At 37.9% G+C, this 18,235-nt stretch overlaps 1 protein-coding gene across 1 annotated transcript in view; it reads left to right on the top strand.

Moving 5' to 3' along the window:
* The window catches only part of sos2 (son of sevenless homolog 2 (Drosophila)), a 32,587-nt gene that overhangs the window by 11,861 nt on the left and 2,491 nt on the right, over positions 1–18,235 (top strand). The window contains exons 3-22 of the mRNA XM_056254937.1: positions 8,812–8,943; positions 9,039–9,203; positions 10,016–10,222; positions 10,365–10,508; positions 10,630–10,740; positions 12,261–12,359; positions 12,451–12,578; positions 12,662–13,317; positions 13,474–13,555; positions 14,051–14,173; positions 14,806–14,918; positions 15,030–15,252; positions 15,330–15,449; positions 15,588–15,750; positions 15,859–15,976; positions 16,471–16,643; positions 17,233–17,349; positions 17,624–17,885; positions 17,979–18,017; positions 18,116–18,222. Of these exons, the coding sequence (XP_056110912.1) occupies positions 8,812–8,943; positions 9,039–9,203; positions 10,016–10,222; positions 10,365–10,508; positions 10,630–10,740; positions 12,261–12,359; positions 12,451–12,578; positions 12,662–13,317; positions 13,474–13,555; positions 14,051–14,173; positions 14,806–14,918; positions 15,030–15,252; positions 15,330–15,449; positions 15,588–15,750; positions 15,859–15,976; positions 16,471–16,643; positions 17,233–17,349; positions 17,624–17,885; positions 17,979–18,017; positions 18,116–18,222 (3,282 nt within the window). The remainder of the gene's footprint in view (positions 1–8,811; positions 8,944–9,038; positions 9,204–10,015; positions 10,223–10,364; positions 10,509–10,629; positions 10,741–12,260; positions 12,360–12,450; positions 12,579–12,661; positions 13,318–13,473; positions 13,556–14,050; positions 14,174–14,805; positions 14,919–15,029; positions 15,253–15,329; positions 15,450–15,587; positions 15,751–15,858; positions 15,977–16,470; positions 16,644–17,232; positions 17,350–17,623; positions 17,886–17,978; positions 18,018–18,115; positions 18,223–18,235) is intronic.

An 18,235-nucleotide genomic window follows, 5' to 3' on the forward strand; every position in this document is an offset into this window, starting at 1 on the left:
CAGCGCGAGCCGATCTTGATCAAGCGACACTAGCTGTTACTACACAGCGCTAAGATCCAGTGAAGAAAACAGTTGAATTCGCCACTGAAGTAATAACATCGCTACGAGATCTAGTGAGAAGCATTCAAATTTCTCCGTTATTAACCGTAGATTACTATTAGATCAAACAGCGCTGACGTGGAAACCAGGAGAAACATTGTGCCGTGAATGATCTAGTTATAGGCTTTAAGTCCACAGATCAGCAACATCCACCATGGATTTAATGTAGTAACACTAACTGTAACCATGGAAGTTTGGCTGGAATAGTGAAATGCTTTCAAGTACTTCACACATCTTTTTCCAGCACTTCAAAACTCAAATATTATCTAAATATTATTTATATAAATATAGGCCTATATTTAAATATTATTTTTAATGTGATGACCAAAACATTATTTGTTCATCCTTCAAAGATTACCCCCATTTATAAACCTGAAAGTTTCAAGATGTAGGAAAACTCAAACTTATTTAAAAATATTTTTTCTTTTAATAAATAGTTGCTGTATCGAAAATGTACCGAACCGTGACACCACTGTATCGTATCGAACCGAACCGTGAATTTTGTGAACCGTTACACCCCTAGCGTAAACTATTCTGTGTTATTGTTAAGCCCCACTCAATATATCTTTCCTTTGTGCTTTTAACTTTTTAATGCGGACTCGATGCGCTGCGCGCTGTGACTCCATGTTGCTTCAAGCACATCATTCTGCGCTCGGGATCTGCATAAGCACTTTGTGCAGCACTGTATTGGAGCCTTTCATACAGTGGCGGAGGCAAAAAGTAGATGATGGGCGGCGGGCCTCTAAAAGTGTGGGTGGGCGGAATAATTTGCATCATCCAATGTTTTTCAACTGGCTTAATTTGGGAGAAAAAAATGATGGACTGTTAGCCTGGGAAAACCCAGACAACTTCCGGCAAATTTAGATTTGCTCTGCAAGTTAGTCTGGCAAAGAGCTCATTCAAGCCCATTTCTAATCCGTCGAAATCGCGGCACCAATCAGAAACGTTGGGGCGGGCTTTACACGATGACGACAGCCCAGCGACGGAACTAGGGGTGTGACGGTTATAGTTGAACACCGTCATTAGAACTCTATAACCGGCAAAACCATGTTATTAAAATATTTTTTTCACAAACATTTATCATAGAGAATGTCTAAATACTAATATCAGCTTACGAGGGAAACGGAGGCGGAGTTAGTGGTGCTTCGGAGGCTACTACTGCTGGAGATGATTCAGGAGAGGTCTGTGCACCCCCTCACAAGAAGAGAAATCTTGGAGATCTCCTTAATACACGGAGGCCTGAAATCTCTGCCCCTTTACCGATCAGAGCGCGCTCTGACACGGAGTAAAGCCTTGTTTATACTCGACGCGTCCGCACGAGCGCGAAGGTCCACGCGGCAAAAATGACGCGTTCGGTGCGCAAGACCCCATTTCGCTTGGCTGTGTGCACAGCTTTTTTTTGTAACAGCACGCGTGGAAGCGAAGAATTCAAATCAACAAAATCAACTTTTAAACAGTCGGCCAGCCGAGTCCCGAGCCACCAATAGGGCTGAGGCTAAAGGGGTATCCGTTAACCAGGCAAAAGGGTTTGCAATGTTGCTTTATTTTTGTAATTCCTCTGGGTGCCACTAGTGTAGTAGAAGAAATGACCTACTTCACCTTTAATCACTCATTTTAAGCTTTAAAGGGACATTGTGTAGGAATTTCTCCCATCTAGCGGTGAAATTGTTTTTTGCATTCAAACGAATTTTTCAAACGCTTTTTCAAATGCGTGTTGCATCTACGGTAGCCGTTATGTACCAAAGAGCTATGACAGGATGTCTTCTAATAGCACTTCGTCGAGTTTTCCTTCGGGTGAACAGGTTGCAAGAACAATCATATGCTCTATTAAACTAGGTTACAAAAAGTAAACTTACAAACCTTGTTTTTAGCGCCTTCTCTACATAGCTGCTATTCATCAAAGAGCCTGTTTAACTTTTAACTATAAATGTTCTACTGTCTATATAATAAAGTACACAACCAAGCAATGAAAAAACTTGTAATTAAGACTGTAACATTGACTTACCTGTCGAGAAGAAAGCAGGACTTCAGCGTCTCTTTTGAACTCTTTCTCCTGCATTAACGTTAGCTCTTTCCACCTGGAAAAATCTATCCCGACATTGTTTTTTGTAATCTCCGGTCATGTTTCCTTTTGCGTTCTATTTTGGACTTTATGTATGTTTGCCATTAAAAATAACAGTGCAATGCAGCCTTTTAAACTTGCCGGGGCAGTGACAAGCGCCTCTCACTGCTCTGCTCCTCCGCTTCTGCTGCTTTCAGTTACGTCACGCTGGCTCTGAACGAAAACGCATTGTGGAAACGCGTTGGCCTAGTCAGTGTTAATTTTGTCAGCAAATTTTGATTTAGTTTTAGTCTTAGTCTTTTGACTAAAATGGCATTTAGTTTTAGTCATATTTTAGTCATCTGAATTGTTTTAGTTTTAGTCTAGTTTTAGTCGACGAAATACAATAACATTTTAGTCGACTAAATCTACAGTAGATTTAGTCGACTAAAATATAATGGGTTTAGTTAAATTGTAATGCGTTAATTTAGAATTTCTCTAAAATTTCCAAACCCATTTACTCCCGGAGAAAACATCTATTAACCTATTAATATGAATGATTTTTAAGTTTGAACATGCAATACAGATACAGATTTAACTGCTGTTACTTAAAAAATATCTTAAAATTAAATAAAACCACTTTTCCTAAAGTACAACACAGTCTTCTTTACAATGAATGATATATGCATTCCTTATAACTACTTGCATACATCATTCTTTATTCTTTCAAGCAGACATATTTATTTGTATGAATTCAATATAATTAATCCTTATTAAAGCTATTAACAAACAGTGAATGCTTTTCTCTTTTTCTTTTGTTGCTTGATCAAAATTAAGGACACGGACCGCATTATGTTTATTGCCACTGTCACTTTAAGACGTCGGATCATGTCCAATGACATGCGGATACAATTGCACTGATGCACATCCGATACACTCACAGTTTAAGACATAACCAGCATAGTTTACATGAATACTCTCTAAAACGGACATTTAGACATACTGTTGTGTGTATTTGTCCATTCAGACACGAAAGAGAGCTCAATTCAGTAGCCTACTCGCGCGCTGTAGGTGTATTGTGCATGACTGCACGCTTCGGGTTAGGTGTGTGCGCACAGAAAACCGCACCGAATAGAACTCTTTTTTGCATCGTCACTCTTAATCAGATCTATATGTCTGCTCTACTCATTCTCCCAGACGTTCACATTTTTTAACGTTTTATGACCGCGGGGTAGATCACGTTACAGTAGCCTACAAATGTGCGCATCTACCACACACGCTCAGGACATCAGTTCTGACGGATCGCTTCCCAAATCGTCACTATCTAACATTTTCGTCTAGTTTTTATTCGTTGACGAAAATGTCAATAGATTTTCGTCATAGTCTTTGTCATTCAAAACTAGGTTTTATTTAGTTATCGTCTCGTTTTCGTCTGTGAAAAAATGTCGTTGACGAATAATTTTCGTCGTTATTTTCGTCAACGAAATTAACACTGGGCCTAGTACTTTTTGTCCCTCTCTTGCTATTATAGTTTTTCAAGATGGCGGACCTACATAGAAGCCTCCGTGGACCTACCCGTCCCATGTATATAAAGATAATAAATTCTTCGTTTACATGGATAAGTCTGATAATTGGCAGAGTTATTTGTACACCATTGAGGACATATTTATGAATAAAAATATTGATTTTAGATAATAAAATACCAAAAAAAAGTACACATTGTCCCTTTAAGCGCTATTGCTCAGTGCAATCACGTGAAAAATAAAAACAAAAACATAGCAGGAGAGAGAGAGTCGAGTCCTGTCAAACAACTAAGTTATATCACAAAGAGAAATTACAATGTCTGAGTCCTGTATCGGCAACCTGCCATACACGTGGCTTATATGTATACATTTCAGAAAACCCCTTGCTCACAAATACCACATGCAAACAATATTGCATAACCATGCCACGGCGGGCCAGACTAAAAACCCCATAGCTTACCTTGTATGGCTGATGTTTGTTCTAAACAAGTCAGAGTCGGCTGCGTTTGGAATTGAAGATGTTGATATCGTCATAAACTAATTAGCCTATCTGTCATTTCTCTTTTTCAAACGACAAGTTGTTACGGCGTCCTGTCGTCTTTGTCAAGATGTTTTTCTTTATTAAATGCATCGTAGATAGCGGTTTAGCCATTTTTGCAATAACATGTAACTAGTTGAAATCAGGATATTTGCGCGAAGAAGAACATTACTACTAGGCGCTGGTGTGTGACATAACTGAAGAGATGAATTAGCATGTTCTTATTAATATTAGGATAGAGTTTTAATGCAATTTGTTTTAATGAAAAAACAAATCACATTTACAATAATTATTGAAGAATTGTTTTTACCGTTAGAAATTTGTATTATCCAAAAAAAAAAAAACTGGGTGGGCAAGCTGTCAATCTGCTCCGCCCCTGCTTTCATATTATAATACTTTTGCGCAATGAAAGATTATTAATAGCCTTTCTGGTTCTGTCCTATCTATCATATGTTGTTGCCTCATTAAACAGCTGCACTATACATTTAAAAGATGTCTTAATTTATATATACTTATTTTTTATGAATGTATTTTACAACAATACAAAGAGCAATGTGTAACGTTTTACCAGATTTAGTGCTGTCTCTTATTTGTTTTCCACTAAATCGTTTTTTTCACTAAATGTTCAGATTTTATACAATTGTTGTGCACTCGTGATGGTTCTAGAGTAACTTTTACTGCTTAATTATGTAGTTTATAATAGCATAGATTATGATCATATTTTTTTTTTTGATTTGTTGTTTTTCTTTAATTAAGTTTTCTGTATTTAATAAAATTAATAATTCATTACATTTATATAGCGCTTTTCTAGGCACTCAAAGCGCTTCACATGGAAGGGGGGGAATCTCCTCAACCACCACCAATGTGCAGCATCCACTTGGATGATGCGACGGCAGCCATAGTGCGCCAGAACGCCCACCACACACCAGCTTACTGGTGGAGAGGAGACCGAGTGATGAAGCCAATCAGTGTATATATATATGGGGCTGATTAGGAGGCCATGATGGACAGAGGCCACTGGGCAAATTTGGCCAGGATGCTGGGGTGACACCCCTACTCTTTCGAAAGACATCCTGGGATTTTTAATGACCACAGAGAGTCAGGACCTCGGTTTAACGTCTCATCCGAAGGACGGTGCTCTTTGATAGTATAGTGTCCCCGTCACTATACTGGGGTGTTTGGACCCACACAGACCACAGGGTGAGCGCCCCCTGCTGGCCTCACTAACACCTCTTCCAGCAGCAACCTGGTTTTCTCAGGAGGTCTCCCATCCAGGTACTAACCAGGCTCAGCCCTGCTTAGCTTCAGTGGGCAACCAGTCTTGGGCTACAGGCTGATATGGCTGCTGGCTTAGGTATTTAGTAGATTGTGTTTAACACACAAAAAAGTGATTATCAGTTCAACACAGAGTTATAGAAATTCTTCTTGATTTAAAAAAATAAAACTGCTCTGGTATCGGATCGGTCGATACTCAGAATTTTTGTTATCGATCGGTTCTGAAAAGATGGTATCGGTGCATCCCTACTCTTCCCTATTGCAAAATCACACACAACCATGTCACATAGGCTAGATCTATGAATATTATTATAGTCTAGTGACTGCAACCCTACAGCGTGCGCATACACTGACACACAAATACACTCTCTAGTTGTTTTTGTTGAAAGGAAAGGCTTTGTTGTTCTTTGCTTTTCACCAAATCATTTGCACACTTGTCTTTTTATTTTCTTTCTTTTTCTATCCGAAGCTAATATAGCAGCAACATTAAAAGCTCCAATTTCCGTGTTTAGTGCGAAAGCTCATGTGATTGCCACCGGCTCGCCGCTAGGGCTGTTAAAAAAATAATTTTTCGATTAATCGTTTTTTAAAATGTGGTTGAAAATGTGGTCGATATCGATTTAAAAAACCCACTAATCAATCTTTTTTACATATTTATTTCTGCAAACATTGAACATAAAATCTGATTGACGTTAATCTTTTTACTAGTCTTTTCCACTAGATGTCCTCCTTTTATGGCGGACGCAGGTGCGCCTTTCAGCATGAAAGACGTTCCGGACATTGAAGGAACTGTCACTGTCCCGATCGGACCAGTGCTGCATGGTCACGAAAGTTTATCATTTGCACGTGTTTTTAAGCTTTGCTAATTTAAACATTCAAGCTCAAAGTGTGCTGTGTGAGAAGTTTTATTTGACGCAGAAAGAAGTTTAGTGAGACACACATAAAAAGCTGCGCCTCTGACAGCATGCGAATAATAAAATGAATTTTCTTTCACGTCTCTTTGCACTTGAATGGACAAATTCACACAAATTTATCTCAAAATGGCCACTATGGCGAATATCATAGTACACATAGGCTTAGTTGGTTATGTCTTAAGTGAACGTAAACACTTGAAGACAACACGTGTATCATTATATTGAATCCATGCATTGTCTTAAAGTGACAGCAGCATACTATTCCTTACTATTATTATTAATATAATAATTCTTTTTAGTGTTAATCAAACAACAAAAGGCAAAGAAATCACTCACTGCGCTTCACTGAATAATTTTTTGGCAACCTTAAAAAGGATTAACCTTTATTTAATTTGAACAGTTAAGATTATATGCAGTGTTATTTTACATTTGAGTACTTTATTCAATTTCTGTGCCTGAAAACTACTTTCTGACCTACCTGGAAAAAACATAATTAATTTGTATCTTTGTTCTATTGTATTTATTTATTTGTGCTATTGCTTGTAGTTTGATTATTTGTTCTTTTTTATTAATGACTGTTTACTTGCCATTAATAATTTTCTAAATATTTGTTAGATAGTAGTTTTAGCTGGGGTATCAAAATTGGAATCGAGAATTGTTAAATTTCACTGGTATCTATAATTTTGGTTTCATAACCTTATTTATTATAATACAAGGATACATGGGTTAAAAACTATAATTAGTATATTTATTTATTTATTTAATTTTGTGGTGGGGCCAGTGAAAATTTAAATCATTGAATCGAAAATCGAATCGAGATCTTGAGAATCGGAATCGAATCAAATCGGGACATCTGTATTGATACCCAGCCCTACCCGCCCGTGCAGTACAGTCGTGCCGTGTACCAGCTGCTTTGACACAATTATAGGCTTAACTGACTGGTTAACTGATCATGTTTTATATATACATATTTAAATTACATGGGAAAAATAACTTGAATAATTGAGCTGAATTATTCATCTTATTACATTATTTAATTACTTGGATTATCCAAGAATAGGCATTACCACATGGTCATTAAAATAACAAAAATGTTTTATTTTAGTTAAATTTCGATCAAAAGAAATATATTGTATACAGTATTATACTGTTACATTGAAAGATAATTATTTATAACATTACCGTATTTTCCGGACTATAAGTTGCTCCGGGGTATAAGTCACATCAGTCAAAAAATGCGTCATGAAGAGGAAAAAAACATATATAAGTCCCATTTATTCAGAAATTTTTTTCACAAAATCCAAGACCAAGAACAGACATTTAATCTGTAAAGGCAAGTTATTCAACTACACAATAGCACAGCACACAGAACAACAGGCTGAATAGGTATCCGACCGATATGTTAACGTAACACATTAACAGTTATTCACAATACACAATAGCATAAAGAACATATACCTGGGAGGCTGAATAGGCTAAATTAACATAAGCCAGCGAGTCCAACAAGCAAGTTACCGGTAAGCAAGTTCACCAAGCTCCCGCGATCTCATTCCATATCACAGTAGACGGTAATGGTTTTTCTTGGTTCGTCTCAGTCTGAATTAATTTTGATATATAGGTCGCACCTGACTATAAGGCGCAGGACCAACCAAACTATGAAAAAAAAGTGTGACTTATAGTCCATATAAGATTTTGGTTATGCTGCCCATCATTAACACTACAGCCCAGCACTATTATTTTTTTTATTTGAATTTGAAATCTTTTTTCAAACATGGAAAAGAAAGTATATCAAAATATAAAACAATGTTTAAAAACTTAGGAGAAAAAACAACAAATGAGCAGCAAACAAAGTACACTTCCCCCTTAATTCTTACGGTCATTCAATTTACAATTTTTATATTATTATTATTATGTTGTTCTATACATATATACATACATATATATATATATATATATATATATATATATATATATATATATATATATATATACATACATACACATACACGCATACATATCATAGTGACCACTGACAAGTATTTATTTATCTCACCTCAATTATGTACTTATTCAAGCAGCAAAAAATACCACCAAAAACAAACAAAGAAAAACAACATAAACAATGGAGCACTCCTACTTTTACTACAGTGCTTCTTGATACCTCTTGAAAATAATTTATTTGTAAGTTTTTTTTAAATAGGAATATGTTTGGGCATTGCTTTAGTTTCTCATTTAGTTTATTCCACAATTTAACTCCGCAAATTAATAAAGGAATCTTTTCCTTGTTGTTCTAAATCTATTATTCTTAAAAATTTCCCCTTCCTCTTAAATCGTACCCTCCCTCCCTCTCAGAAAACATCTTTTGTATTAAATAAAATAAAAGAGAGGTCTTGTCACCTTTGGCTTGATGTTTGTTCACAGGATCGTGTTCAGAAGACGTTCCCGAATCCCATCGATAAATGGGCCATGGCAGACGCTCAGGCTGCAATAGAGAAGCGCAAGCGAAGGAACCCACTGCTGCTGCCAGTCGACAAGATACATCCACTTCTGAAGGTGCACAAAAAACCCCACTCAAACACATCTTACTTAATCTACAACATTCACATACTATCACACAGAGTAACACATGTCTGGTTTTGTGTGTGCAGGAGGTGCTGGGCTATAAGATCGACTATCATGTGTGTCTGTATATTGTTGCTGTGTTGGAGTACATCTCAGCCGACATCCTCAAGCTGGCTGGAAACTACGTGAGCAACATTCGACATTACGAGATCAGCCAGCAGGACATCACCGTCTCCATGTGTGCTGACAAGGTCAGAAATGTGTGTGTGTGATTCGTCATGTGTGTGCATAAAAAGTTTTTGTTTGTCAACAAAAAAAAATCACTAAATGTAGTGATATTACACCTTTAATTATGACAATTATTAGGATTGTCATAAGAGTTCTATTTTATTCATTCTATTCTATTCTATTGTGTCTGAAACAATGAGAAAAACCTTCTTAATGCCTAATTCAATTTATAAATTAAATCAAGATAGGCAATTAATTAAGAAACAGAAACTAAGTCATTTGCAGTCTTTGTTACACTAAATTTAATTATCCATGAAGTTCATCAAATCTTAAACCTGCAAAATATGTCAGTGGTTCTAGGGTCAATGACAAATAAAGTCCTAAATGATAAACTAGATGAAAAGTCTAGTTTAAAATACATTTCAGGTTCTGAGAAATAATGTTTTTTCATTCATGCTGGTTTCATGTTTCTTATTTCATGTTTTTACTTTCATACCCTAATGATATTATTATCTAAAACCAAACTATCTGAATTGTTTTGATGCTTATTGTCCTTGACAGACATTGTGCTCTACAGAGGTCTGTGATATTATTACGATTATCTTTATTATGGTTTATAAGAGCAATGATGATAATAAAAATAATAATTATTATTATTATTAATAAAAAAAAAATTGTCCCAAAGCTGCTCCACTCTATTACACTAAAGAAATAATGAAAGATTATTCTGGACTAAAAGACCAATAAAAAATTTATTACATAAATCATAGTAATAAGTTCCAATTAAATATTTTGATGTATTAAGAGCCCTAATATTGCTTTTGTGTGCCTTCAGGTGTTAATGGATATGTTTGATCAGGAAGAGGAGATGGGGCTGGTGTCTCAGAGTGTAGAGGAGGTGTCTTCCTCTGGTGTGCTCACATATGATGATCTGGTGCGCCTGGAGATCGCTGAGGAACGTCAGTATCTGCGGGAACTCGATCTCATCATCAAAGTATTCCGCCAAGCCTTTATGTCCAATAGCAAACTCTTCTCCTCTCAGGTGTGTTCTTCTGACCAATCAGAACATGAGTTGTCTGTGTAAATGAGTATACATACTGACATCAATTTGCAGGGATTAGCTCTCTACATTCTCTTTATTATCATTTATTCTCAGTTTTCTCTCTGTCTGTGATGTGTTGTAGGATGTGGAGCTGGCATTCAGTAATATTCTAGAGGTCCATGAGTTAACAGTTAAACTGTTGGGTCTTATTGAGGATGCTGTAGAAATGACAGCTGATGGGAGTCCACACCCCCTTGTGGGCAGCTGCTTCGAAGACCTCGCTGAGGTACAAATAAAGTCATAGACACTCATGAAAGTTCATAAATGAGAAAGATCATCCACAGCTCCAGGAGTACATTAGATAGATGGCTGTTAGAAATGTCTATGTATGTGTCTGTTGTGTACAGGAGCAGGCATTTGATCCCTATGAGACACTCTCTCAGGACATCCTCTCTAAAGAATTCTGTCAACATTTCAACACTCTGATGTCCCGCCCCACTGTTGCTCTGCACTTTCAGGTCTGCACCATCACTGAATTGTTCACCCGACCAAATTTTTTTTGTTTTTTTATTTTTTATTTTTTTTTACCAAACAGGTCCTGAATTTCTGGATTGTGGGTATTGTGCATAGTAGAGTGTGAATAGTTTTACTCATTCTTGCAGGTTTCGCACTTTTAATGTGGGAAATTCCTGCAAAAATGTGTTTACTATTATTACATGTAGATTAGATGAGTAAATGAATCCACTGTAGCTATGTTTCCATCCACACGTTTTTATCCGCATTAAGTGATATCGAATAAAAATTCCTTATGGAAACAGTAAAATTCGATTGAATTTCATAAATATCGACTCAAATGAAATACGATCGGTCTCATCGGATTTTATCTTGATCGATATACGGCTTATGCGATAATCGCGGATGGAAAAGTTATTATGGTGCGATCCATTTTGCCTAGTAAAACTTTGTTCGCAAATGTTGGCTTGAATGTTGTGCAATTCGGTGAGAAAATGAATGGAAACACCGTAACATGTCTCAAATCAATTCGATATACCAATTTGATCGCAAAACAGCATGTGACGACATTACGCACAGGTTTTTATCCGCTTTAAAGCCGTTTGATGGAAACACACTTTCACCAGCTTTATTCGCATGAGGTTTTGACAAGTGCAATTCGCAATTCGATTGACAAGTGGATGGAAACATGGCTACAGACTATCAGATCAAATCAGTCATTTGAAAATGGTGCGAGGGATTCAGCGGTACCCCGGTATCTATCTCTCTCTCTCTCTCTCTCTCTCTCTCTCTCTCTCTCTCTCTCTCTCTCTCTCTCTCTCTCTCTCTCTCTCTCTCTCTCTCTCTCTCTCCCTCTCTCTCTCTCCCTCTCTCTCTCTCTCTCTCTCTCTCTCTCTCTCTCTCTCTCTCTCTCTCTCTCTCTCTTCTCTCTCTCTCTCTCTCTCTCTCTCTCTCTCTCTCTCTCTCTCTCTCTCTCTCCCTCTCCTCTCTCCCTCCCTCCCCTCCCTCCCTCCAAAACATTTATTTTTAAAACTAAATGAAAATATATTTGTTTTTACATTTAAATGTTCCATCTTATTTATATTTTAGTTTAGTACGTTTCTGTTAACAACACTGTTAACTAATATGGTATTGATATATTTTGCATCCCTTCTAAATTCAAAACCTGTTTAAAAATAACCAAAATCTCCAGACACTAATAAAGTAGTACAAAACTAAAACAATCCTTAATCGATTCAATTATTTATTTAGATATATTGTTTATTTTACATAGGCTAGTGTAAAGCTCTAGCCTAACTGCACTTTGAAGCACTGTTTTTATAGTTGTGCTTATAATGACACCCTGCTCCTTCATCAGTTTAACTAGGAAATCATATGTACCACATTTTAAAGGCAAGTAATACAATCTGAAAAGAGACCTGTGGGGTCAGAGAGAGCGAGGGCGGTGGAGTCAAAGCCTTTATCTCTGCAGGCATGAGCTCAGATGTTCTGCCTCATGTGGTGTGTTTGTGTGTGTGTGTTTTAGTCAATTGCAGAGGGTTTTAAGGAGGCAGTGCAGTATGTGCTTCCTCAGTTGATGATGGTTCCAGTTTACCACTGCATGCACTACTTTGAACTGTTACAGGTGAGTACTAAACATATTCACACTCAATCAGTAACCTATAGGTATGTAATCTTGTGTTATTTGAGGTTCATTGCGATCATTGTCTCTCTAGCAATTGCAGGAGTGCAGTGAAGACCAGGATGACAGAGAGTGTTTAAAACAGGCTCAGACTGCACTGATCAACCTACAATGCAGCATTGAACGCATATACGCTAAACACCAACCACGGCGCAAACAAGGGTAACGGAAACACCAGGGCTTGCACAACTATGTGTCTGTACCAAACACCATTTTCATCTCTCGTTCTTGTGACTCTCTTTTAGGGAGCCCCTATATCGGTTATATAGTCGTGCATCTCGCAGTAAGCAGGCAGCAATAAAGCGTATGAATGACATCCAGAAGAGTATTGATGGCTGGGAAGGCAGAGATATCGGGCAGTGCTGCAGCCAGTTCATCCTGGAGGGGGCCCTCCTACGGGCTGGTGCCAAGCATGAACGGCACAACTTCCTGTTCGACGGCCTCATGATAAGCTGCAAAGCCAACCAGAGCTCCCGGTTGCCAGGGGCTGGCAGTGCGGCGGAGTTTCGTCTAAAAGAGAAGTTTGTGTTACGCAAGTATCGCATCGTAGATCGCGAAGATTCATCAGAGTTTCGTCACGCATTTGAGCTGGTAGGCCGCGAGGAAAGCAGTGCCGTATTTGGTGCGCGTTCGGCAGAAGAGAAGAGCGCGTGGATGGCTGCGTTGGTCACGCTGCAGTACCGGCCCACTCTGGACCGCATGCTGGACACTGTCCTGCACCGCGAGGAACAAGCACAACCACTGAGGCTGCCATCACCGGATGTCTACCGGTTTGCCATCCAGGACTCTGAAGAGAACATAGTGTTTGAGGAGGGAGCGCAGAGTAAGACTGGAATTCCCATTATTAAAGCCGGGACAGTGGTCAAGCTCATTGAGAGACTGACATACCACATGTATGCAGGTACAGAACAAGAATCCTCCTTAGTTCAAAAGGTTTTTAAGATCATGACAAATGTTCTGTCGAGTGTGTCCAAACTCTTGATTGGTAGTGAATGTGTTGGTTATTTGGTTTGGTCCCTGAGTATGTTTTTATGTACATTTCCTCTTTTTCTTACAGACCCAAATTTCGTGCGTACGTTTCTGACTACATACCGCTCTTTCTGTAAACCCCAAGACCTGCTCACACTACTGATTGAAAGGTAAAGAGCACATTAACTTGTCTCATACACATGTTCAGACAAAAGTCAGTCCTTGATGTGGTAAGGCTGTCAACAATTCTACACTTAAGTAAAGTTTGCATAAAGTTCTACATAATTTTATTTTGTCTCTGGCCTCTGCCATGCTGTTGTATGCAAATGTCTTGTCATATGATTGGTCACTGTCAAGGGAGCTTTTGAGTCTGTCGCATTAGATCACTTAAGTCTTTGCACAAGACTTTCATTACACTGCTGAGCAAACATTTGCATTAAAGAAGCATCAGCCAATGAAAAGAAAGGAATTTATTTTTTTTAAAATGTACAGTGTTCCTTCCACCCTAAAATATTGACATGTCTGTCAAGGAGTTTGTTTCCTTTACACATTTGTTTGCCTACATAACATTGTCTGATTTTTCTTGTTTTGTTTGCCTTTCACATTTTAGGATGTACTGTATATGCATGTAATTTGGTTGTACTTGTTTCCCCATGATGCTTCAGGATTGAGATTCCAGAGCCCGAGCCATCAGAAGCAGACCGAGAGGCTCTCTGGAACGGAGAGCAACCAATGGCAGCTGAGCTTCAGAGATTTCGCAGGGAATATGTGCAGCCTGTTCAACTCCGGTAAAACAAACACACATTCTCAATTGCCATGCACACTCATACATGATGCACTCATAATATTATAACAATTTAAAATAACTGGTTACTATTTGAATATATTTTATGTATTTTATTCCTGTGATGGCAAGGCTAAATATTTAGCATCATTACTCCTGTCTTTTGTCACATGATTCTTCAGAAATCATATGTAATATGCTGATTTGGTGCTCAAGAAACATTTATTTTTATTTGCAATGATGTAAACAGTTGTTCTGGCAAATATGTTGTTGTTAACATTCTTTGATGAATAGGAAGTTCAAAAGAACAGCATTTATTTGAAGTAAAATTTTGTTGCAACAATGTTAAAGTCTTTAATGTCAATTTGAATCTATTACTTTGATTTAATGCATCTTTGCTAAATAAAAGTATTAAATAATTAAAAAAATCTTACTGACCCCAAACTCTTGAACTGTAGTGTTTATATGGTGTTTTTTTTTGTTTTTGTTTTTTTGCTGGTGGTGGGCTTGTTTTTGTAAGACTCACATGCATCCTGTTGTTGCTCCATCTTCTCTGTGGTCATTTCAGTCAATGTGCTGTTGTATATTAAGTCATCACAGTGAGCATGTCGGTCTGATGTCTGTGTGTGTCATTAGGGTTCTGAATGTATTCCGTCAGTGGGTGGAACATCACTTTTATGACTTTGAGAATGATCCTGAACTCTGCGGAAGACTTGAAGAATACCTCACCAGCACCACACAGCTTAGAGGTACGTACACACTCTTAATACACATTTATACACACCCTGAAATACATTGCTGCAGATTCTCATACATGCACGCATACTCAATGAGACTGATGTAGGATGTTCTGTTTTCAGGTAAATCGATGCGTAAGTGGGTGGAGTCTATCAGTAAGATCATGAGACGTAAGATACAAACTCAGTCTAATGGCATTAGTCACAACATTACCTTTGAGAGCCCACCTCCTCCTATCGAATGGCACATCAGCCGTCCAGGGCAGATCGAAACCTTTGACCTCATGACTCTTCATCCAATAGAAATTGCTCGCCAGTTAACACTTCTAGAGTCTGATCTATACAGGTGAGACAATCAGAACTTTAAGCATGAGTATAAGAAAGACAGTACATTAACTAACTATTGTACATTTGTATGCATAGAGCCGTTCGTCCATCTGAGCTGGTAGGCAGTGTTTGGACAAAGGAAGATAAAGAGAAGAATTCTCCCAATCTGCTGAGGATGATCAGACACACAACCAACCTCACACTGTGGTTTGAGAAGTGAGTAACTAGCCCTTAGTCAACTGCATCGTCTCCATGAACAATACATTTTATCTTGCAGAAAAACCATTATCACCAGTCTCAATATTTAAAATTCTATAAGTACTTTAATTCTTTGTTTCACTCTCTGTCACTCAGGTGTATAGTAGAGGCTGAAAATGTGGACGAGAGGGTTGCTGTATTCTCCCGTATTATCGAGATCTTGCAGGTGTTTCAAGAGCTCAATAACTTTAATGGAGTTTTGGAAATTGTAAGCGCCATCAACTCAGTACCGGTGTATCGTCTGGACCACACCTTTGAGGTGACCTGTTAATTTATTATTGAATGCACTCACAATGTGAATCTGAATAGTAAATGACAGATAACCAGATAACGGTACAGTATATGTGGTTTTGTTGTTTATATGTAGGCCGTGCCTGAGAGGAAGAGGAGGATTCTAGAGGAAGCCGTTGAACTTAGTCAGGATCATTTTAAGAAATACCTCGCCAAGCTCAAATCCATCAACCCACCTTGTGTACCCTTCTTTGGTAAGAGAAAGAGCTGCTTGTAACAAACTAGCATGTATATACAATTACACTACTCTGCAAAAGTTTGGGATGGTAATTATTTATTTTTTAAATGCTCTCCAAGGCTGCATTTATACAGTAAAACCAGTAAAATTGTGAAATATTACAATTTAAAATAACTGTTTTCTATATGAATATATTTGAAAATATAATGTATTCCTGTGATGGTGAAGCTGAATTTTTGCAGCCATTTCTCTAGACTTTAAAAAACAGTTGTGTTGCTTAATATTTTTGTGGTAACTGATTCTTAGATGAATAGAAAGTTATTTGAAATTGAAAACTTTTATAACATTGTAATTATAAATTTCTTCACTGCCGCCACTTTTGATTCATTTAATCTGTCCTATCTGAATAAAAGCATTAATTTCTTTAAAACCAAAAATCTTACTGACCCCAAACTTATGAACAGTAGTGTACGGCATATGTGATGTTTCCTGTCTGTTTTGTGTATTCAGGTATCTACCTGACTAACATTTTGAAGACTGAAGAGGGGAATCCAGATTTCCTAAAGCGTGACGGAAAAGAACTGATCAACTTTAGCAAAAGACGCAAAGTAGCAGAAATCACTGGAGAAATCCAGCAGTACCAGAACCAACCCTACTGCCTCAAAGTAGAACACGACATAAAGGTTTATATTGTTCATCAATCACTCACACTGTTTTCCTATTCCCCTCTCTCATTCTCATGAGTTTAACCCTTTTCCTCTCTTCCTGTACCTGTAAGAAATTAACCGAAGCCCTATTTTTTTGTTTTTGTTCTGCATTGTAAATGTTTTAATCTAACCACTTCATATATGTGTGCAGTCTGTATTGTGACTGATTGATTTTTATTACAAAAAATCATTGCCTCTGTTTTATGCATGTGAGTGTGTTCTGCTTTGGGGATGTTATATAGTCTCATATCTTCATTTGTGAGTGTTTTTGTTCTGGATTGTGCCAGATAAAAAAAAAAAAAGACAAATAAATAAAAATCCCATTTCCCATTCATTACTACAGGTGACCCGCGAGAGAAGGATTTGTTACTATTTTTATTACAATCACATAATCCTAGAATCCAGTTAAAAATGTTGGTGTATTCCAAGGTCAAGTGTGACAAATCTCCTAAGGTCTAGGACCACTCCAATGAACACTCAACTTTTAAAAATTATAAATGAGGAATTTCGGGTCAAAATGACCTGAGGAGAAAATGAGATTTGAGATTGTCTTTTTGTCTTGCAGAGGTTTTTTGAGAATCTGAATCCAATGGAAAACATGAGTGAAAAGGAGTTTTCTGACTACCTGTTCAACAAGTCTCTAGAGATCGAACCAAGGAACTGCAAACAGCCATCCAGATTTGTGAGTTTTTGTTAAAAACACTGTATGTCATAGTTAAGAGATGAATCAGGATGGTGTCTAAATTACTCTATTTTAATGATCAAATAATAAAAAAAACCAAATTTCTTTACATTTACATGTTGTTTAAGATTTTTTAAACCTTTGTCATAAGTTTTTTTTTAAGGAATTCTTCAAGAACTTGGTCACTTTAACATCAATAAAATGGAGTCAGAATGTATTGTTTGTTTCCTTTTCACTATGTCTGTCTTGCAACTGAGTGTGTTGTGTCATATAGCCCAGAAAGACTATGTATCCTCTGAAGTCTCCCGGCGTTCGGCCGGTGCGGCAGGCATCAGGAGGAGGGGGAACGCTGAAAGGTCACCCAGTGCCATTAGAACGAGAACCACCTCACAAAATCACCTTCAGAAGCATTGCAGAAACAGAACCTGAAACCCCTCATTCTCTCCCCACCTCTCCGAACACACCCACGCCTCCACAGTCTGCCAGCTCTGACTTTAACTCTGTGTTCATGGAGCACGACCTGAGCAGCTCCTGCGGTGAGAGAGGGGATCGGTGGCGGCTCAGTGGATACCAATCAGCTACAAACACAGTTATGCATGACTTAAATGCCATTTTGTGTTTTTCTGCAGGTAACACCATATTTGCCCCAGTTTTGCTGCCCCAGTCCAGTAAGTTTTATGATTTTCCTCAAGCAGCGCTCTTCTGCTTATGTTTTTTGTGGAAAAAACAAGAGACAAAAGACTGTATACTTCTGTCTTTTTGTCAGAGTTCCAGTCTGTGTCATGTGGCAGTTTACACCAGTTGATGGGCGATGAGCTACTTAAACCCCCTCCATTACCTCCCCGCAGGAAAGATACCTCTTCAGAGTCCAAGGTGACTTACATGC

This window comes from Rhinichthys klamathensis, unplaced genomic scaffold (genome assembly GCF_029890125.1).
Source record: "Rhinichthys klamathensis goyatoka isolate OS25496 unplaced genomic scaffold, OSU_Roscu_1.1 h1tg000115l_1, whole genome shotgun sequence".
In the NCBI taxonomy this organism is placed as follows: domain Eukaryota; kingdom Metazoa; phylum Chordata; class Actinopteri; order Cypriniformes; family Leuciscidae; genus Rhinichthys; species Rhinichthys klamathensis.